General features: G+C 43.4%; 1 protein-coding gene across 3 annotated transcripts in view; it reads left to right on the plus strand.

The window, feature by feature from the left end:
• Positions 1–23040, plus strand: part of LOC137949994 (phosphatidylserine decarboxylase proenzyme 2-like) — a 113292-nt gene that overhangs the window by 57404 nt on the left and 32848 nt on the right. For all 3 annotated transcript variants that reach the window (XM_068796309.1, XM_068796310.1, XM_068796311.1), the window contains one exon: positions 4348–4459. In XM_068796309.1, coding sequence (XP_068652410.1) covers positions 4348–4459 — 112 coding nt within the window. The remainder of the gene's footprint in view (positions 1–4347; positions 4460–23040) is intronic.

Genomic DNA, 23040 nt, shown 5'->3' on the forward strand with positions numbered 1-23040 from the left:
AGATAGAACATGACCATATCTCCCCATAGGCTGTTATGATTGATGTCAAAGTTCCATATCCATTTGAGCATAAGGGCATTGTTCATCTCCTTTGTAGGTCGGATGCCAAACCACCCCGATTGTGGGGCATGCAAATATCCTTCCAACTCACCAAATGATATCTGAAGGTGTCCTTTGATCCTCTCCAGAGTAAATGCCAACAGATGGTGTCAATCCTATTGCAAACGTAGGCCGGACAGTGCATGAAGGATAATAAATGGTCTGGTAGTCCTGCCAAACAAGACTTGTGGAGAGTGAGTCACCCTGTAGTAGATAAAAGCTTGCCCCTCCAAGTAGCTAGTCTCTTCTCAAATTTCTCAATAAGGGGGGACCAAAGCGTCGCCAAGGCCGAGACTCAAAGAGTGGGAGTCCAAGATTTGTAACTGGCAAATTTTCCACTGAGCACCCCAAAAAGTCAGCCATACTCTGAAGCACAGGTGAGTCGATATGATAGTCTTGGAGGGTGGTTTTCTTCATGTTAATGTTCTGACTAGAAGCCAATTCAAATAGTCCCAATACAACACGCAGTTTTCGGATCTGATCCATAGTACCAACCCCAAAGCAAATGGTATAGTCTGCAAACTGAAGGATCGACACATCAAAGGCTGCACAGTCCGTCGTGGGGAGGAGCCAACCCAGATTTTTGGCCGAATAGGTCAAAGATGATAGGTATTTCGCTACCACATTGAAGAGCAAAGGGGAAAGGGGGTCTCCCTGTTTGATTCCCCTGGATCCCTTAAAATAACCGCAGACCGTTCCATTGAGAAGAACGGAGTAACTTGCAAAGGAGATGCAACTTTGAATCCAGAAGCGCCATTTTTCCTGGAATCCCATCTTTCCCAAGAGAGTGTCCAAAAGCTTCTAGTTAACTCTATCAAATGCTTTCTCAATATCAAGCTTTAGGATGAATCTGAGAAGCTTTAAAGCCTTAAAATGGTGGATGAGCTCGTGACATGCCATGGCCAAGTCTAATATATTTCTTCCCTTGATAAAAGTACTCTGGCCATGATGAATGACAATAGGGAGAACCGCCCTGAGGTGATTGGCAAGGAGACGTGCAAGCACCTTGTAAGCACCGGTGGTGAGACTGATCGGCCGGAAGTCATATGGAACTTATGCCCCTTCCTTTTTAGAGATGAGGGCTATAAATGAAGCTTCCATGTTCCTATATCTAATGCCATGTTGATAGAAAGAGTGGACCATGCAAGCAATATCGTCTCTGATGAAGGGCCAACATCGGCGATAGAATTTCCCGCTGAAACCATCCGGGCCCAGAGCATGATCCAAAGGAAGACCCAGTACTGCTTTTTCAATTTCCTTACTGGAGAAAGGGAGCTCAATGAGACTAGTTGAGGCCGAAGGAATAGCCTGGAAATGAACCCTTTCGAAGAAAGGGCAAACTGGCTGGCAATCAAAGTATAATTCTGCAAAAAAGTTCACCAGTGAGTCTGAAATAAGGGATCGATCCGAGGTAATCTCACCATTGACGCTGAGCGTGGTGATGCGGTTGGCTTTTCTCCGTGCAGAGGCTACTGCATGGAAGAATTTAGTATTGGCATCCCCCTCAACTAGCCACTTAAATCTTGCACATTGCTTCCAGTGCCCGAGCTCACTATGAGCGAAGGACTGCATTTGCCCTTGGAGGGCATATCTCTGGGTTACTTCCGAGGAAGAGAGGCTTCTAGATTCCTCCTCAGAGTCAAGAGTGGAAATTTGAGAAAGGACGGAGGCTCTCTTTGCTGAGGAAGAGGCCTTTCTCACAGAGGCTCAGGATTGCAGCAACGGCTTCAACATCTTGAGCTTGGCTGGGAAAGTCCACCCGTTCGGGCCAGCCACGACCATCCTCTCCCAAAAGGACTGGATAGAGGGGTCTGCCATTGAAGTTGGTATCTACCATAAACGGCCAATGATTGGAAACAGCCCTATTGAGAACTTTGCCTGTGGCATTGCTGCATTACTGGAGCCAGTCGTTGTTGGCTAAGAAGCGGTCAAGCTTGGAGAGGATGGGGGGTTGTCTGCCATTTGACCAAGTGAAGGTCTTCCGAGATAGGGAACCCCATCAAGATCCCAACTGCCAATAAAGTCTGCAAATAGCTTCATGGAGGTAGTGATTCCCCGGGAGGGTGGGGATTTCTCATGGCAGAAGCAGGTAACATTGAAATCGCTCACAAACATCAAAGGAATGGGCCACCTTTGATAATTCCTCAAAAGGTCATCCTAGAAGAGATGTCTCTAATGGTGTCTAGTAGGACCATACACACCCACAAGGCACCAAATGTTCCCCGATCCTTTGTCTCTCAGCTTGATTCCAAGGGAGTTAGTGTTACAACAACGATCGAGCACCTCAATGGTATTAGTGTCCCACACCATCAGAATGCCGCCAACCGATCCAATCGCATCCACAGAAATACATCCAGGCTCCATAAGTGGCCACAACTCGCGGATATATCCAAGGGGCAGAGAAGCCGCCTTGGTTTCTTTAAAATAGCAATATTTGCCTTGGTAGAGGCAAGGAGGTCCCGAACTGAGGCACGACGATGAACGGATCCAATTCTACAAACATTCCAAGAGAGAATGATCATTGATCACTAGTCTTCTTCTTGGACTTCTCAGACAGGTGGTTGTTTCCCCGGAGGGGCTCCGTGTAGATGGTGCTCATCACCTTGGCAAGTTCCACTATTTGGGCCTAGGTTTCTGGGTCGAATTTTTGCTGTTCTATCTGAACAGGAGTCACATAATTCTGAACTCTTTCACCCGGCTCTGGAAAGATGAAGTCCCCTATCTCTGGATTGCAGGGGTATCTAGTAACACTGGGACCACCCTAGAGAAGCTTTCTCGGTTGACCTCTATTTTGGCTCTGGTAGGTGGCAAGGGGAGGAGGAGAAGGAATTTTGGAGTGGGAATTTCTCGGAGGTGGTGGAGGGGATAGTTCATTATCTGAGTGGTGGTTTGAGGGGTGTGAGGACTGTGGGATAGATTTATAGGAAGGTCTGAGGGGCTTTCAATGGGGGGGGGGGGGGGGGGGGGGGGGGGAGGTGATAGATTCTATCTGGGGTTATTTCGGAGGTTGGGACAGATAAAGTGGGAGGGTGAATGGCAACTATAGGTATCTGGGGGTTGGGATAGATTCTATCTGGGATCAAATCTGTGGTGGGTTGAGATGGGTAGGTGGGTGGTATGATAGGTTGGTGGGAGGGGCTATCAAGGAGGCAGCTGGAATAGTATCAGAGCCAGCTGTAAGACTGGCTGGTGTAGGACGCATCTTCTGGGGAGAAGAGACCGGGGTTGCTGCTCTCGATGTGTGGACAGGTTGTGGAGAATCTCTGGATTTAGCTGCAGGACTCAAGGTCACATTTCTAAAGCCTTCCATATCTGCCAACTCAATGCGGATCCAGAATCGGGCATTATCCACCATAATGCATCGGAAGTAGTGTCCTTCGCAAGGACAATTGGGATTGATGAGGATTCGGGCCTCATCAAGGCGATGTCAGTGTTCGGTAAGAGGGTCTAGAGCAATTATGGCACCAAACTCCAAGATGATGCTCGTGAAAACCTCATTGTGCCATAGTTCCGTAGGGAGGCCCATGACTATAGCTGGTGGAAGGGGATTTCTTGGTGGTTATCTTGTAGCTGTCTTCCAGGAAGACTATTTGGTTTTTTATATTGATATTATGAAATTTGTGATCTCTAGACCATTTCAGGTCAAGTGGGCTACAGATGCGATTGTGCAAATTGCATGGCAGGCATATTTGTGCATTCTGGTGTTTTCTTACAATATCTAGTTGTTGAAAATCATTTTTTGAAAAATTTCCACTGGATGTTTCTGGATAAGTTTGTGATTGTTATTTGGATGTATGTTTCTTTGTGTGAGGAAGGGCCTATGTTTGATGTTATATCTCTTTCTTTTCTCTTATTTGTATTTCATTGTTGTTAAACTTGGGTCTGGTCCATTCTTAGTTGGAATAATTGGATCTCTATATCCTTGGTTTCCTGTTTACACGTCTCTAGATCAATAAACACTAACCACTCGTCAACAACACAAGAATTTGTAAAACTTATATTTTGTCAGTGCTTTATTGTGCATTCTGGTGCCTTTTTTTTTTTGCTATCGCTGCTATGAGTGTTTTAGGTAATTAATGTGAAACAAATACATGGTGTTAAATCATGCTAGTTTTCATATCCATACAAGTCTAAACATCTCTATAGCATGTAACTCTCTACAATACCCTGAATTTCACTATGCAAACTGAACTTTATGTCATTATTGAAATCTCAAATTTCCTTCACTACGAACTTCTATACTTTCAGGTTTTTGATCGAAGGACAAAGAGGCTGGTGGAAGAACTCATAGATGGCAAGATTATTTTGTCAATGAGGGCTATCTATCAATCAAAAGTTGGTCTCACTCTTATTAATGCAGGTTGGTTGACACTAATCGGCATAGGATCAGATATTTGGAATGGATGAAGGAACAGACTTCTTGTTTCTAAACTTTTCTTCTGTTTATTTCTCACATGTTACAAAAACACAATATATTTCTTCACATCTTGTACTCAACCTGTTTTTGAGTTACTTAAGTTGCCAACATGATGGAAAGGATAAATGTAAATGCATCACATATCTGGATAGTTTTTTTTTTAAATGTATCTAGATAGTTAACTCCTACAGTTTATCTCAGCAATGTGGCAAGTGAAAAAAGAGAAATTTATTTTATTTATAAATGATGAATATTTATAAAAAAAACAATATGAATACAACAAGAGGGGGAGGAGAGGCCACAGGTGAATTGTATCCCTAATTAAAATACAAGGTCTATAGACACCTGATTTAGCTAAATAGTCCGCAACATGATTGACTGATCTTAAGATATGGGTTCATGAAACTGAAATATCTGAACGCAAATTAACAATCTCATTATGATAGTGCTGAATACACCAAGCGGGAATAAAAGAACCAGAAAGGCAAGAGATGGACTGCAAGAGAATCTCTTTCAACTACAAGGGGCTAGAAAACTGCTGAACATATTACACTGACCAATAGGGCCCAAGAAAGGATATTCCACAATACCATTGTGATCCTTAATTACCTCACCTATACTAGTTGGGCCAAAGGTTACTTAATGAATTCCAATCAAAATTATACTTAACCTTCTCGGGGATGGGTGGGGAGGGCTCCCAATTGACCATGGAAGGAGAATCTTGAAATCTAACAAAATCAAGCCAATTTTAATTACGAACGTTCTAAAGTCTCCTATGAAGAGGGTAGATATTGCTGGCCAATGGGAATAAAGGTTTTTAAAGGAAAAGAAGAAGAAAAGCTGATTGGAGCTTGTGCTCGAACTAAGAACACCCATAGGAACAAAAACAAAGTTGGGTTTTTCTTGGCTACTTTATTCAACTACAATTTTATTTAAAATAGATGGTTACAATCATAAGATCAACCTTGAGGCCTAATGATTATACTAACCAACTAATTGAAGTTATTAAACTTATATCCCATTTCATGTCGGGTTGTTGTTTGGGAGCCTCCCCCCACCAGTCATTATAAGCTAAATTTTGATGGTAGCGCCTTTGGGAACCCAGGTTTGGCTGGCTTTGGCAGGGTGATTTTTTATCCAGTCGGCATTGCCATACTTTCTTACTCTGGCCCTCTTGGAATTGTTGATTCGACCACTGCTGAGCTCTATGGTCTCCTTCATAGCTTGCGTATCTTTCAGGACTACTTCAGTGGTCCCCTTATTGTGAAGGGAGATTCCAAGGTCGTCATCGGATGGTGCTCCATCTCATCTTTCCCCCCATAGTGTTACTGGCAGATTTTTTTTTATATTTTGGACATTGTTTCCACCATTTCTTGTACTTGGTCTCATGTTTTTAGATCAGCCAATTCAGCTGCTGATTTGTGTGCTACCCCCCTCCTTCAATCTCTTGTTGTTAGGGGAGGCCTCCCTTGATGTATCTTCCCTTTCTTTGAAATAAAATTATCATCATTTAAAAAAAAAATTCTTATATCCCATTCATACCCAACTTCCTAAATTATGGCTATATAAGCATAAGAATAACTAAATTTTTTTGGCCCAGGTGGCATCTCAAGATGGTGGGTGAATTGATAATAAAATAAAAATTTATATGTTTGTCATGCAATTCAAGGTAAGCAACTAAGTAAAAATATGATCAAATGCACACAACCACAAGGAGGCAAATTTTTTTTGTTATTGATATTTTCCTAGTGGAAATTACTACCCAAGAACCCTTGCTCAAGAAAAATGCATTAATTTTGCCCTAGTAGTCAAAATTGCAAAGAGATTAATTGACTCTTTTTAAGCCAAGTGTAATACCTAATTACACTATACCCAATCTCTCTCAAAGAGATTTAGTACAACTAGATTCTAGCTCAAATAGGCACTCCCCTTCTAGATTTCAGACTCTAGAAAACCTCCTTGAAAGGAAACTGGAAAATACAAAAGAAAAGGGAAAATTACACCTTTTTGGAGAGACAGCCTTCTCCTAGTGAGATCCAAAATTCTAATCCTTAGAGCATGTGACTGAAGTATGTGGAGCTTAGAACAAACTAGGATACCAAAAATATCAAGAGAAAGTTGAAGATTTGGGCAAATTTTAAAGAATTTCTCTTAAAAATGATAGATTTGGAAGAATGTGAGCAATAATAGTCATTGAAAATTTTGATTTACCAATAAATGCTCAAATGAATGCTCTCCAATGAATTTCAGAGCCTATTTATAACTTTCCTAGCCAAAAATAGGTGTTATTTGGCCATTTTCAAAAAAACTGCACAAAGGGTTGATCGATCAAGAAAAAGTATGATCAATCAATCAAAACCCCAACGCCTATATTTTTAGCCTTGTGATAATGATGTTGATTGATGTAGGTCATAGGTTGATTGATGAAGCTTTACATGGGTTGATTAATCCAGCTTTGTACAAACTAGTCTGGCAAGATTCTGGTTGATCCTCTTTGCAATATATTTCACACCCTTCATTCAAAAAACAAAAAAAAGATTTTGGTTGATCCTGCTACTGTTTCCCAGAAAGATTCGGTACGTCGCCACATTTCTAAGCTTGATCTTCACGAAGAACAAAGGTCCCTCTCTCCTCCCGATTTACTTCTCAGAAATCATCATAATCTGGAATATTCAACTTTACTTCAAAATGGTTCCATTCATTGGAAACAACGTGCAAGATTCCGCTGGTTGGCCGTAGGGGATGGAAATACTAAATTTTTTCATGCCATTGCCTCGGCCGCGGGGAGGGCTAACCGTATCACTTCTCTCTGTCATGGAGATCAAGTGAGCACGGATAGTCCCTCTATATCTAATCTTCTTGTCATGTACTTTTCATAGCTCTATTCGGAGGAGCATTTCAACAGGAGCTCGCTATTCCAGCTCGACTATAAGCATATCTCACCTTTTGATGTGGATGAATTAGAACGACCCTTAAACCTTGAAGAAATTGATTCTGCTGCCCTTGGCCTTCCAAAGGACAAAGGTCCCTCTCTGCTCCCGATTTACTTCTCAGAAATCATCATAATCTGGAATATTCAACTTTACTTCAAAATGGTTTCATTCATTGGAAACAGCGTGCAAGATTCCGCTGATTGGCCGAGTGGGATGGAAATACTAAATTTTTTCGTGCCATTGCCTCGGCCAGGCGGAGGTCTAACCGTATCACTTCTCTTTATCATGGAGATCGAGTGATCACGGATAGTCCCTCTATATCTAATCTTCTTGTCATGTACTTTTCAGAGCTCAATTCAGAGGAGCATTTCAACAGGCCCACGCTATTCCAGCTCGACTATAAGTGTATCTCACCTTCTGATGTGGATGAATTAGAACGGCCCTTCAGCCTTGAAGAAATTGATTATGCTGCCCTTGGCCTTCCAAAGGACAAAGGTCTCTCTCTCCTCCCGATTTTCTTCTCATAAATCATCATAATCTGGAATATTCAACTTTACTTCAAAATGGTTCCATTAATTGGAAACAACGTGCAAGATTCCGCTGGTTGGCCGAGGGGGATGGAAATACTAAATTTTTTCATGCCATTGCTTCGGCCAGGCGGAGGGCTAATCGTATCACTTCTCTCTATCATGGAGATCAAGTGATCACGGATAGTCCCTCTATATCTAATCTTCTTGTCATGTACTTTTCAGAGCTCTATTCGGAGGAGCATTTCAATAGGCCCACACTATTCCAGCTCGACTATAAGCTTATCTCACCTTCTGATGTGGATGAATTAGAATGACCCTTCAGCCTTGAAGAAATTGATTCTTCTGCCCTTGGCCTTCCAAAGGACAAAGCTCTTGGCCCCAATGGTTTCAATGATGAGTTCTACCACAAATTTTGGGACACAATCAAATCAGATGTGTATGCCTTCATCCAAAATTTCCACCAAGTCGGCATCACTCACAAAGCAGTAGGTGCCTCCTTCATTGCTTTAATTCCAAAAAATCCGATTCTGCCCTTCCTCAAGATTTCAGACCTATAAGCCTAACCACCAGCTACTATAAAATCATTGGCTGACTTCTTGCAAACCATCTTAGATCCCTCCTTCCCAAAATCATTAACCCTTGTCAGAGGGCCTTTATCAGTGATAGAAATATCCTGGACTCTGTAGTGGCTGCTCACGAACTCCTAGACTCTTTCAAAAAATCTAATCTTCCCAGATTTGTCCTAAAACTTGACTTTGAAAAAGCTTTTGACCGTGTTAACTGGAAATTAATTGATTACCTTTTTGACAAAATGGGTTTCGGGACTCGGTGGAAATTTTGTATGAGAAGCTACATATCTTCTGTTTCATACTTTGTCCTTGTTAACGGAAAACTGTGTGGTTTTTTCAATGCAACAAGAGGAATAAGGCAAGGAGACCCTCTTTCTCCGTTTTTCTTTAATCTCATTGCTGAACACCTAGCTTCGATGGTCCGTTTTGCTAAAAGTTTGGGCTGGCTAAGCCCTGTCTTAGATGATCCCAACCAAGATATTGCACTTCTTCAGTATGCTAATGACACTATACACTTTGGCGAAGGTGCAATGAACCAAATCTCTCATATAAAAGCTCTGCTCAACTTATTTGAACTCACTTCTGGGCAAAAGGTAAGTTGGACAAAATCATCCATAATTGGGTTAAATATTGATCCTTCTGTTCTGAATTCTATGGCTACTTATCTGGGATGTAAAATTGTATCTCCTCCTTGTACATATTTGGGACTTCCTCTATCATCTGCACTACCTTCCAAAAGTGCTTGGCACCTTGTCATTGAACTTTTGGAAGGCCGTCTGGCTTCCTGGAGAGGAAGATTCTTGTCCATATCAGGTAATCTTGTCCTCATCAAATCCTACCTTCACGGTATTCCTTCTTATTTCCTTGTACTGTTGCCCTACCTTTGTTTGAAAAAGAATTGAATTCCTAAAGAGGAGGTTTCTATGGGATAGGCCAAACGGTGAAATGAAGTACAACCTCGTGAAATGGGCTGAGGGATGTAAACCTATAGCCATGGGAGGCCTTGGGATCCGGGATACATCAACAACTAACTCTACCTTGTTACTAACATGGGTCTGGATATTTAACATGCATCATGATTTGATCTGGCGGACTATTTTTGCTGCTAAAGCAAACAAAATTACTGGTTAGTGGGCCGAAGGTGGAAGATATAACAAGGTATCCCTCATGTGGAAAAAATTTGTAAAAATGCTACCTGAATTCAAAAAAGCAGTCAAAAGCTACATCGGATCAAGATGTCTGACAAAATTTTGGTCAGATTGGTGGGTGGGGCTGAGCTGCATCAATATCAGCCACAGTCAAATCTTTTCCTTGACAAGAAATAAGGATGTGATCATATCTGAACAAAGAACAAATTCTGGCGAATGGAATTTAAATCTCCGAAGAGCACTGTCAGATACTGAAGCACTCGAGGCTTCCAATCTCATTACCTGTTTATCCTTAGCACGACTCAGAAATGGACCCGATTCACTCATGTGGACTCCATGCAGACAAGGTACGTTTTCTACTTCTTCAGCTTACAACTTTTTACTTTCTCCCAACCCCCCTCAAGCATGTCAACCCGCAGCCATTGCGTTGTCCTAATTGCGCCTCCTCGAGTAAAGTTCTTTATTTGGAGCGCTTCCCGAAGCAAAATCCTCACATCCGATTCCTTAATCCGTCGAGGAACTCCTGTTCAGGACCCCATGTGCCCCTTCTGCAAAACCTCCCCCGAAACTGCCTCCCTCATCTTGTTACATTGCAACTATGCCCACACTATCTGGACCGGCCTACTCAACAAAATCGGTCTACAATATTGTCCTTCTCAGAATCTCTCATCCACAAGCCTTATTGTTACTAGTGCTCATCTTCCTAAGCTCGGAAAATTGCTTATCTCTTGGTGCGTTGGTCATATCATTTGGGCCTTATGGAAGGAAAGAAATAACTGCAAATTCAATCTAAAATCTCTTCCTTGCAACATTCTTATTGAATAAATTGTGGTCCAAGTTTCCACGTGGATACTCATGCGTAAGGAATTTTGAAATTTAAAAGGCTCAAAGTTACGAGGAAATTGGCGGTTGATAGCTGACATGTCATACCCACCCCGCCCCCCAGTAATGGAAACTTGGGCCCCTCCTCTGATGGGACATTTCAAATTAAATTTTGACGGAAGCTCATTTGGGTGCCCAGGCCCTGCTGGGTATGGGGGAGTTATCCATGATGAAAATGGAAATCTTCTTTTCTCCTTCGCTAGGCCAATCGGACTGTCTGACTCTACCACTGCTGAGCTTTTGGATTGTTTAATGGGCTAAACTTTTCAGGCAACGTCTGGTGGGCCCTCTCTGCATTGAAAGCGACTCAAAAATCCTTATCAACTGGTGTGAGAAGTCCTCAACACCTCCTTGGCGGCACTGGGATCTTTTTTATGATATTTGTAATTTAATTTCTCAATTGCAATGTAATTGGAAATACATTCTTAGATCAGCTAATCATCTAGGCGTTTTACTTCAACACCTTGTGGTGGAGGAAGGTCATTTTTAGCCAGGTATTGTAATCTTCACTCTTTTATTAACATTCACACATTCACACCTTTTACTCAAAAAAAAAAAAGATTCTGGTTGATCACTGCATTGCGTTTTCCGCGATCACTGCACCGGGCCCATTCTAATCGAGGGAGATTCTAAGGTGGTGATTAGCTGGTTTGAGCATTTCTCAGCACCTCTGTGGTGCCATTGGGATATTTTTTTTTGAAATTATGAAAATTGTCAGCTTGTTTGAATGTTTTTGGTCTCGCATCTCGAGATCAACAAATTCTGTGGCTGATGTTTTAGCCAAACAGGGAGCTTCCTTGCAACCTCTTGTTGTTAGGGGATTGCTCCTTTTTTTGGTTCTCTTAATAAAATCACCTTTCATTAAAAAAAAAAAAAAAAAGATTCTGGTTGATCGATCACGTTTGGATAGGTTGACTATTCATTCTTTATAACTTCTGCCTGCAGCATTCTGTATGATCAATCATGCCCAAGGGGTTCATCGATCAATGCTTTGTAAACCTACCTATCTGCACACTAGTTGATTGATCAAGCCAACAATTGTTGATAAATCCAGCTTTATGGAAATGGTTGGCTCGATCGATCAAGCTTTATAGAAATGGCTACTGTCATGGTATAATCGATCATGCCTTATAAACGTTGATCAATTATGCGATTTTGAAATGTATTCTATTAAGTTCAAAGCATGATTTAGGCTATTTCCAATGGATTTAATGTTTCTAAAACATTTGTTTGCATCGAAAAAACATGGTTGTAGAAAACATTTCATGTCCTAATGATCTAATGCATACTTGTACTTGAGAATCGGAATTTTGCCGGTTATCTACTTATATAGTTAAGAGTTCTTGAGATTTTTCTAATGTGCCTATGACAGCGGCTAGCCAATACAACCCAACAGACCGATCTGTTAGGTGCGGAAAGCTACCGCCTACAAGAGTGGACGGAACCACTCTGACACCCACGCCACCCATTCTTGACCGCCTCTAACGGGATTCGAACGCGGGACGTGGCGTGCCCAGCTCTAATACCATGACAAACGCCTAGCAACTTCCCAGGAGGTCACCCATCTTGGGACTACTCTCGCCCAGGTTTGCTTAACTTCAGAGTTCTTAGTCAGATACTTAGCCAATGTAACCCGAAAAGATTAGCCGTTTTAAGGTGCGGAAAGCCAAGTATTTAACCCATCAGTGGACCAGGGGTGGACGGAACCTAACCCAGGTGGACCGGAACCACCTAGCTCTGACACCCATGGTGCCACGAAGCACTAAAGTTTCAGCCATGGTGGACGATTCTGCCCAGCTCTGATACCATGACAGCGGCTAGCCAATACAACCCAACAGACTTATCTGTTAGGTGCGGAAAGCTACCGCCTACAAGAGTGGACGAAACCACTCTGACACCCACCCCGCCCATTCTTGACAGCCTCTCACGGGATTCGAACACGAGACGTGGCGTGCCTAGCCCTGATACCATGATAGCGACTAGCCAATACAACCCAACAGACCGATTTGTTAGGTGCAGAAAGCTACTGCCTACATGAGTGGACGGAATCACTCTGACAGCCTAAACTCGAAGTCTTTAGTTCCTCATTCTTCTCCAAGGTGTTTCTTAATGTGACTTGAGTCTTCTCTTTGGCTGGAGGTCTTTATCTTGAATATGTCAATTCTTCCTCATAGATTTTGTAGATGTGTCACTTGAAGGTAAAACATCTAAAATGCTATAACTTACAAATTTTTCAGCTTACTTAGCATAAGTTTTATTATCATCAAATCCTGGGAATGAGTCAACCTTGGTTAACAAAATGCCTTTTGGATGCCTCATAGAATTCCACTCTCCTATGAAAACCTCGTTCTCCAGGTTCAGCAATGATTAGTATTGCAAGTGGAATGTTTTGTAGTTGGTTTGAAGTCAGAGTTCCACCAAACCTCCAATAAATAAAATTGGTTGCTGAATTCTTTTATGCTTGAAGTTGAAGCCCCTATAGGGTACTTGTGCATGAGATAACTTCTTGTCATATGGGGTGAAAATGACTTTTTTTCAATGTCTCATTTTTTACACTACTTGTGGCCTGTAACTCAAGTGTAATTGATCTTCAATTGGGAGCCTAAATAAAAAAGCATAGAACCTTGGGACAATGGATGACACCAACATCACCAATCGTAGCTGAACATTGAGGACAAGTTTCTTGTAGGAGAGGTGGACAGTTATTTGTCACCCAAATGGTATTTTCTTATCTTTAAATTTTTGTAGGGGTAGTTCAAGAAGTTATATTTTTTTTTCCTTTGTGAGAATGGAGTGATTTTAATGAGCTGAGGGTAAAACAATAATACAATGACTGGAGAGGGGTCCCTATCAATGAGCGATTGGAAGGATACCTCTTCTCTGGCAAGTGAGTTAGCCAAATGGTTGGCTGATCTTAATACATGGTTCCAGTTGGTTACATTTGAAGAGAAATCCATTGCCTCAAAGAAAAGTTGTCTCAAATACCCAGCGGGTTGAGCATTCTTGCTGCGCCAATTGATGACGAACCTCCACAATTAAGTTGCCTTGGAGATGGTCTCTGAAAATCATTATGAACACCATCAATTCTGCCTAGGTGGCATTTACCAAAGCTGGATCTAAAAACTCCTCCAAATCCTGCCGGCTTGGACACAAGGGGAATAATTTTAGTCCACAGAGGTAGTATAGTTATTAGATATTGTAAAATTATGAGACAAGAGAGTTGAGAGAGAGAAGAGCACAGAAGAAGAAAAGAGGGTTAGAGAAAGAGCGTAAGCAGCTCTCAATGGGGTAAATCACGAGTCCCATCTTGGTTTTGTTAACTTGAGTAAAGATTGGAATGACCTGTCTACCCTCATTCAAGAACTTCTTATATCTTCATAATTACATATCCAAATACTAATGAAATAGATTGATGGTCTCGGATGATGGAGAGCGAGAGCGATGATGCAGTAAGGAGTGGCGATACACTAAACGATGGAGAGCAATGCGATACAGAGCGTCATCAAGAAAGATGTGATAAAGAATGAGGCGAATCGGAGCGGATCGAAAGCGAACCGATGTGATGCGATGCGGAATGAAAAAATATGAAGCATCGTGAATGACGTGATGTCGATCGACACGGGGTAATACGGAGCGACACTCGGGACCCCATCTTGGGGCCTCCTCTCTCCTCTCTCGTCTCAAAAAATCCAGAACCCCCAGAACCACACCCCCTACCACAACACCCCCCAAACCCTTTGGTGGATGCCGAATCGACGCAGAAGGCGCAACAGCAAAATAAATGCATTGAAGCGGAGACCTCTAAATCGAAAGAGCCAGCCGACGAAAAAGGATGGCAAACTATAGTAAGTCGCACATCAAGATGAAGGATCAGATTGGGAAATCCAAAAGATTCTCATTTCCGAAATGGCATTGGATCTTTCTCCCTCCAGAAGACGATAGACCAAAATGGCTCGTCTTTGAAAATCATCTTCTGAGCAGGAGTAAAGCGATCCTACATCTCCATTCCCATCTAGGCCGTGGAAGCTTTCAGTTTCATCCTACATAAAGTTTGGGAGGGGAAGGACGAAGTTTCGGCCGCTCCCTCTTCACTCGGGAGTTAGAGTTCCAGATCCACACTCAATTCCACAGGAGAAAGCTCGAATGCTCGATCTCCCAGAGACGAGCTAGTAAAATCATGGGAATGATTTTTATACAGTAGAGCCCAAACTCTAGCTTGGAATGGAGACAATTCAAATCCTCGATATTCCACCTTTCTCAGACACTAACCCCAGAAAAATCCCCCACTATCTACCACCTAAAAAAAACCAGCTTGTTGCCACCCATCATCACCCCTCAGGAGAAAATAGAACCCCCAAGACTCACCGCTGGAAACACCTCCTCTACCCTAACCACTCAGAAAACCCCAATAAAACTCCCAAAGAAAACTATCACCCTTCCCCCCTCTCCCTCCCCGAAATCAGCCACCCACGAGAACCATCTCTCCCTTATCCTCCCTAACAAACCCTGAGAGAGGGTAGGAAGAGGTTTTCTTTAGCGGCAATTGTAACAGTTGCAAATGATTACAACTCAGCCATGTTGATCGGAGCTTGGATATAAAAAAAAGGCTACATTCGATGGCCAGTGATGACCACTCACATCCAGAATCACCTCTGGATGTTAGCTTTCAGTTCTCTCGAAGATAGAGAGGCATTCTTCAGAGAAAAAAATGAGATAGGATCCCCAATAACAGGCAAATGGCCTTGGGATTCCGGCTTATGCTGGATCAGATAGAGAGTAACGGTGCATGGCATCCCGCTAGAACTTCGATGTAAGCGCACGCTCGAAAGCATAGCAAATATCTTCAGAGAGCTCATATGGGCCGAGGACAACCCTCAGGAATTACTTTGGCATAATTTCTTCATCAGACCAAAATCCCCGGTAAGAGGAACCAAACTCATTGAACTTTTTTCTGGTGATTTCTCCGCCTGGATCTCACTAGAAGTCGTTGATCTATGTTGTCCCCTCCCCCCAATGGCTTCCGACTCACGAGCTCTGGAATCGTGACTGACTTAGCAAAAATCTCTGCTGAGTACTGAGTTAAACCAGATCTGCCCGAGTTAACCAGTCAAATTCTGGCCACCTCGGGTTTCGTCCCCAGAAACATCTCGAAGGAAAATTCAAATTTTTTATTTTGAAATGATGCTGAATTTTATTATGAGAGCTCAAACGAGCATATTACATGAGGGGAAGCCTTCCCAAACAATGAGAGATTGCTGGGAGGTTCCGAATTTTGCCAATTTATCAGCCAAAGAATTGGCTGATCTAGGAACGAGGTTCCAATTACAATGAATGGATGACACAATGTGAGCAATACAATCAGTGATTGGCCAGTGGCGCCAAGGAGGGGACCTTTCTTTTGAACACCAGCTGATGATAGTCTTTGATCACCTTCAATCATCAGCTTGCCATGGAGCCGCTCTATAAAGATTTGGAGGCCGAATAGAAGAGCACTCACTTCAGCAGTATTTGAATCAGCAATACCCACTGGCCCTGCATAGGATAGAATAGGATCTCCACTGCTATCTCTAAAAACACCACAAGCTCCAGCCTCCCAGGACAGCTTAAAGTACTGCCATCAAAATTGAGTTTGATGTAGTTGTAAGGGGGAGGATCCCAGGTGGCCATAACCGGATTCTTACAAGGGCCCTCCATGTGCGCGATCAAGCCCCAATTTTCTCGAAGGGAGACGCCCGATAGAGAAGCAAACGCCTTTCTAGAATGTAGCCAGCTTGAGATAAGGCCCATTGCCTGAGAAGCTATATTATCCGGGTTGCTAGCCTTGGAGTTGAATCTCTGGTTGTTTCGCTCTAGCATATATACCATGAGACATGCGCAAGGCATGCCAAGAGAATTATCTTGCCCAGCTTAGGAAGGCGTATCCCCATAACCATCTCAAAGGGGCCGAAAATGTCTTGATGTAGCCCCATTTGGAGACCAATCTTCTGAAATATCTTTATCCAGACTTGCCATGAAAAGTCGCAATGTAAGAGAACATGCTGGACTGTCTCGTCGTACACACCACAAAGGGGACAAATAAGATCGGGGGCGGTGTAACCTCTTTTATGGAGGTTGTTAGAGGTGAGGATCTGTTCCCTGATGGCTGTCTACTTGAAGAATTTGATTTTAGTAGGCACTGAGAGCTTCCATGCCAGGTTTGCCTTGTGCTCATGCATGCTGTAATCTTGGTTTCTAATGTGAGAGTAGGCGGATGCAACTGTGAATCGGCCATTAATGCTGGACTTCCATGTCAGTTTATCAACTGCATGCTCACGAATAGTAGTGCTACTGAGTCTGTAGAGGAGAGAGCAAAAAGCTGTAGTTTCCTTATCATTTAATCCCCGGCGAAATGTAAGACTCCATGAGCGATCTCTCCAAGAATCAGCCACAGGGCAAGAGAGGTCCCTCGCCACCCTAGAGAGCCCCGGGAAATACTTGGAGAGGGAGCGGGGGCCATACCATTCATCCAACCAAAAGAAGTGGGTCCTTCCATTGCCTGTGTGAAAGGAAATTGCATCTCTAAATATTGGGAGGAGCTTTTGAATTGATTTCCATATCGGGGATAGAAGGAAATTTCAAATTTCAAAACCCTAAAACTCATCACTCACCCCATCATCTCACCGCCTATTGCCAATCCCGAAAACACCTTGCCTCGCACTACCCCCGTACCCTTTCAACAAATCCCAAAGTACCACCCTGACAGAAACTTCCAACACACTCCTCCCATCTCTTCCTCGCCAACTCAACTCTTTTCCCTCTCTAAACCAATCTACCACCGATTCCCCTTATCCCCAACCAAGTACCACTTTGGCCTCTCCCCTCACGACACCTAGAAACCCCGGGCCTTTGACCTTCCCCAATCTCGAACTTTTGCACCTAGAGCCAAGAGCTCTAACTCCCGACATCATTCATCTACCATGTCCCCCCTCATTGGGAACCCTTCCCCTTCTTATCAATCACACCACCCCCGATCAACATCTCTGTACCAGCCTCCATCTCTCTCTACAGCCATGTCAGTCAGACACTGACTCAATCCGTCCCACCCGCAGTCTTCCCCTAGATACCCGAGCCCTCACCTCAAGCCCCCTAAACACTCTAAACCCGTTCTGCCACTCCCTATCCCACCCGGACAATCCCTCACCCGATGCAAATCTTCTCTACCCTGACAGGTCCCCTCAAACAAATGATACATTTCCCCCTCCCTCGGGAACCCAATTGTACCCTGAGCATGATGGAAATATTTCTCGAGACCCCTCAAATCCCCCCGCCGAAGTCTCGCCTCCAATTAAATGGAGTACCCCCCCCCCCCCAGATCAACTCACCTCCTCCCACCTCTAATCCTTCCTCTATCGCCCTTTTCCATACTCCTCTAACCTCAATGGACCCCAATTCCACAAAAATTCCAGAAACCCCGACCAATCACTATGGAAACAATACCCTCTCCCCCATCACCTATTCCAGACGCAGGCCCAAGCAGGCAAATCCACCTGCAGCCCCCATCAAAACTTACTCCAGGAGGAAATTTCGCAACAAATCACAGGACCCTACCCCAGAACCCAGCAATCCCCAACAGAACCCGCCCTCTACCCCATGCCCCCAATGCTCTGAATATCTGAAAGACTATCCTCATCTCACCCGAAAGGAACGATGTAAAAATTTATAGACATGGATTATAAAACACTCGGCAGGCAATGTCTCCCTGCATAGGCTCGAGAAGATGCTGGAGCTGTGTTGGGACTTCTCCAAATACTATAATGGCCTCTTCTGCTACACAGATGAGGATATTTGCAGGATCTCTTGGCCATGATAGTCTTATCCTAGAACGTCCGAGGAATCAATTGCCTTAAGTGAGACACTATCAAAGCAACCCTTTTTGAATGTAAGTATGATGTAGTTGTACTTACAGAAACAAAGCGACAATATTTTGATCTCTCTGTAGCACGCAGTCTCTGGTTTAAATCTGACCCCGAGTGGGTTGTGATCAATGTGATGGGACACTCTGGAGGCATCCTTGTAATCTGGAACCCGAATTCGGTTGAGGCCGTTTCTATGGAACTCGGTCGATTTTTTCTCTTTGCATTCACTTTCGTGACAGATCTCTGGGATCCGAATGGGCCCTTGCGGTGATCTATGGGCCTTCGGGCAATGGCGACCGATCCATCTTTTGGGATGAAATTTTATTTAAAGTACAACAATGGAATGTCCCCTAGCTTCTAGCTGGGGATTTCAATGCCACCCTTCATTGTTCCGAAAAAAAACCCTCCTGCAAAAAGAATCACCTCCACAATGCGAGCTTTTTCTGACTTGATCAGTTGTCTTGAACTCATAGAAATTCCCCTTGCATGGAAAAAAATTACTTGGTCCAATGGCCAAAATCCCCCCACTCTCTCCAAATTAGACCGTTTCCTGGTTAATAATGACTGGCTGACTCTTTTCCCCAATACTGCTGGTCAGGTTCTCAACAAAATTGGCTCAGACCACTGACCTATCCTCATAAATTCTCATCCCCCAAAATGGGCTTTTTCTCCGTTCCACTTTGAAAATTCCTCGCTATTGGAGGATTCGTTTACTTCAAACTTGAAGAATTGGTGGGAAGATCTCCCTCATCATCCAAATCCTGGGTGGGAGTTCCACTACAAACTCAGAGCTCTCAAATTAGTCATAAGACCCTAGGCTCGCACCCTTATTGCTGATGTTGGAAAAAATAAAGCCTCCAACCGTCTCCGACTCTCTGAGTTGGATCTCCTGGAGGAGCGAAGGTCTCTCTCTCCCCTTGAAATCATCTACAGAAATAGCCTAAACCATGAACTCTCAAAAATCCTCACCAAAGAAACCACTCATTGGAAACAACATGCTAGATTCCGATGACTATCTGACGGGGACGGAAACACAAAAAATTTTCATGCTATTGCCTCCAACCGAAAAAGAACTAATGGTATATCCTCCCTCCTAATCAATGGAGAGGAATGTACGGCTGGTGTTTCTATTGCTAATGAGTTTTTGAAGTTTTTTTTCAGGTCTTTACACAGAAGAGTATTTCAACCGCCCTGTTATGGACCAAATTGACTTCCGATGGATCTCTGAATCTGATGCTTTTCATCTGGAAAAACCTTTCTCCCCAGATGAAATTGATGCAACAGCTCTCGGAATGCCTAGAGATAGGGCCCTTGGCCTGGATGGCTTCAATGGGAAATTCTACCGTCAATACTGGGACATGATCAGAAGCGATGTGCACAAATTTGTTAACAATTTTCGTCAAGTAGGTATCACCTAAAAATCCATTGGTGCCTCCTTCATTGCCCTTGTTCCAAAAAAATCTTGTTCCGCACATGCCAAAGATTACAGACCCATAAGTCTCAACACAAGCTCCTACAAAATCCTAGCTCGTATCCTAGCCAAGCACCTCAAATCTGTTCTCCCTAGTATCATCAGTCCCTGTCAGAGTGGTTTTATTGCTTGCAGAAATATACTAGACTCATCTATGGCTGCCCATGAAATCCTTCACTCTTTCGAGAAATTGAATATTCCAAGAGTAGTTATCAAACTTGACTTCGAAAAAGCCTTTGATAGAGTCACCTGGAAACTAGTAGACCACCTCCTCAATAAGATAGGTTTTCCCATTCGTTGGAGATTCTGGATGAGAAGTTGTATTTCTTATGTCTCCTATTCAATCTTGGTAAATGGCAAACCTTGTGGATATTTCAAAGGCTCTAGGGGAATTAGGCAGGGGGATCATCTGTCCCCCCTTTTGTTCACTCTCATTGGAGAACAGTTAGCTGCAATGGTCCATCTGGCTAAAACGTCAGGATGGCTAAACCCTTTCTCTCCTAAACCCTAACCCTGCTCTCGATATTAGCCTCCTTCAATATGCAGATAACACTATTCTTTTCTATGACAGCTCCCTCAATCAAATTCATAATTTAAGTGCCCTACTGAGCTTATTTGAAATCTCATCTGGGCAAAAAATCAGTTGGGAGAAATCATCTATCTCGGGTTACAATATTGAGCCTAGTCTACTCAACTCTATGGCCAACTATTTTGGATGTCACATTGAATCATCTTCTGGAACCTATTTGGGGCTCCCTCTGACCCCTCATCTCCCCTCTAAGGCTTTTTGGCACCCTGTCATTGAGCGTTTGGAAGGGAGGCTTGCCACCTGGCGGGGGAAATTCTTCTCAAAAGCAGGCAAGTTAGTTCTTATCAAATCATGTTTGCAAGGACTTCATAACTACTTTTTATCTATGTTCCAATGTCCAGCTTCAATCAGAAACAGAATTGAGCTCCTAAAGAGACGTTTCCTCTAGGGTGGTCCAAACGGTGAAAAAAAATATCATCTGGTTAAATGGGAGGAGGTGTGCAAGCCAAAAGCGTTGGGTGGGCTGGGTATCCGAGATACCTCCACAACAAACTCTGTTCTCCTCCTTAAGTGGATCTGGAAATTTAATATGCATCCTGATTTGATTTGGAGAGCATTTGTTGTGGATAAAGCAAATCTCCACTCTGGCTGGTGGATAGAGGGAGGGCGAATTTACTCTCTCTCACCTGGCTGGAAAAAAATAGCTTGACTCCTCCCCAAATTCAAAATGGCTACAAAATGCTACATTGGAAATGGAAGCACAACAAAATTCTGGAATGACTAGTGGGTTGGCCAATCCCCTCTCAAAAATAGCTTCCCAGAAATCTTTGGCCTCTCGAGTAACTTCCCAGAAATCTTTGGCCTCTCGAGTAACTCGGAGGTCTATATCTCTGACATTTGGTCAGAAAACGGGGACTGGAATCTCAATCTTAGAAGGTATCTCTCTGATCCTGAAGCTCTCCTTGCATCCAACTCCTTCACAATCTTCCAACCAGAAAGCCAAATATCTCCAGTGACGCTCTAATCTGGACTCCCTGTCCAAAGGGGTCCTTCTCCACATCTTCCGCCTATATATTCTTAAACAACCTCTCATCAGCCCACCCAAAGCACCCTACTACCTGTGCTTGGGATCTACTCACCCCTCCACGTGCTAATTCTTCATTTGGTCTGCCTGTAGAAACAAAATCCTAACTTCTGATTCTTTAATAGGACAAGGCACCCCTGTCTTGGACCCTTTCGGCCCTTTCTGCAAAAATACTCCAGAAACAGCAACCTATATCCTTCTATCATGTCAGTTTGCTTACCTAGTCTGGACTTCCCTTCTAAACAAAATTGGCCTACAATTCTGTGCCTCTGGAAACATTGCTGACACTGTCCTCTCCCTCGTCAGCTCAAAGCTCCCAAAATTAGGTAAAATGATAATATCTTGTTGTATTGGACATATAATCTGGGCTCTCTGGAAATAACGTAATTGGAGGAAATTCAAATTCAAAACTTGTCCTATTGAGGTTTTGATTGAGCAAAGCTCTAGCCAAGTTTCTGTCTGGCTCTTAAATAAAAAAGAATTTAGAAAATTAAGTGATTCAAACGTCAGAGGAAACTGGTAGACTATCATTGGGCTCCTCCCCCCCCCCCCCCCCCCCCCCCCCCCCCCCATCTATGGCTACATGGGGCCCCCTCCTCCTGGGCACACAAAACTCAATTTTGATGGAAGTGCTCTTGGCTGCCTGGGACCAACTGGATCCGGTGGTGTTATCCACAATGGAAATGGTGACCTCCTCTTCTCATATGCAGGCCCCCTCGGCAACTCAGATTCTACCACTGCAGAACTCTATGGTCTTGTGCACGGGCTCAAAATCTTCTCTAGCCACCTTTCTGGTCCCCTTTATATTGAAGGCGATTCAAAAGTGGTCATCAATTGGTGTGCTAACCATGGTCGACCCTCGTGGCGTCATTGGGATATATTGAATGAAATTTATAATTTATTTTCACTGTTAAACTGTAAATGAAACCACATTTCGCGCTCTGCTAATCACCCGCAGACTCCCAGGCTAAGGCGGGTATTTCTCTCCAACACTTTGTTGTGGAGTCAGGCCCCCAAAGCTAGGTTTGTAATTTCCTCCCCTTTTTTTTTATCAATGGCCCTTCATCAGAGACGATATTGCCTGCATGGTCCACTCGTTCTATCAGCATGGCATCAGATATAGGAGCATCGGAGCATCGGAGCTTCGTGTATTGCCCTCATCCCTAGAAAAGAAGGGGCAGAAATTCCTTTTGAGTTTTGGCCGGTCAGTCTCACCACCAATGCTTACAAGGTGCTTGCGCGTCTCCTTGCCAATCACCTCAAGGCGGTTCTCCCTATTGCCATTCATCATGGCCAAAGTACTTTTATCAAGGGAAGAAATATATTAGACTCGGCCATGGCATATCACAAGCTCATCCACCATTTTAAGGCTTTAAAGCTTCCCAGATTCATCCTAAAGCTTGATTTTGAGAAAGCCTTTGACAGAGTTAACTGGAAGCTTTTGGACACTCTCTTGGGAAAGATGGGATTCCAGGAAAAATGG

This window comes from Aristolochia californica, unplaced genomic scaffold, assembly GCF_029961685.1.
Source record: "Aristolochia californica isolate CCGP_79_NKW_82.1479 unplaced genomic scaffold, dmAriCali1.0.hap1 SCAF_14, whole genome shotgun sequence".
Classification (NCBI taxonomy): domain Eukaryota; kingdom Viridiplantae; phylum Streptophyta; class Magnoliopsida; order Piperales; family Aristolochiaceae; genus Aristolochia; species Aristolochia californica.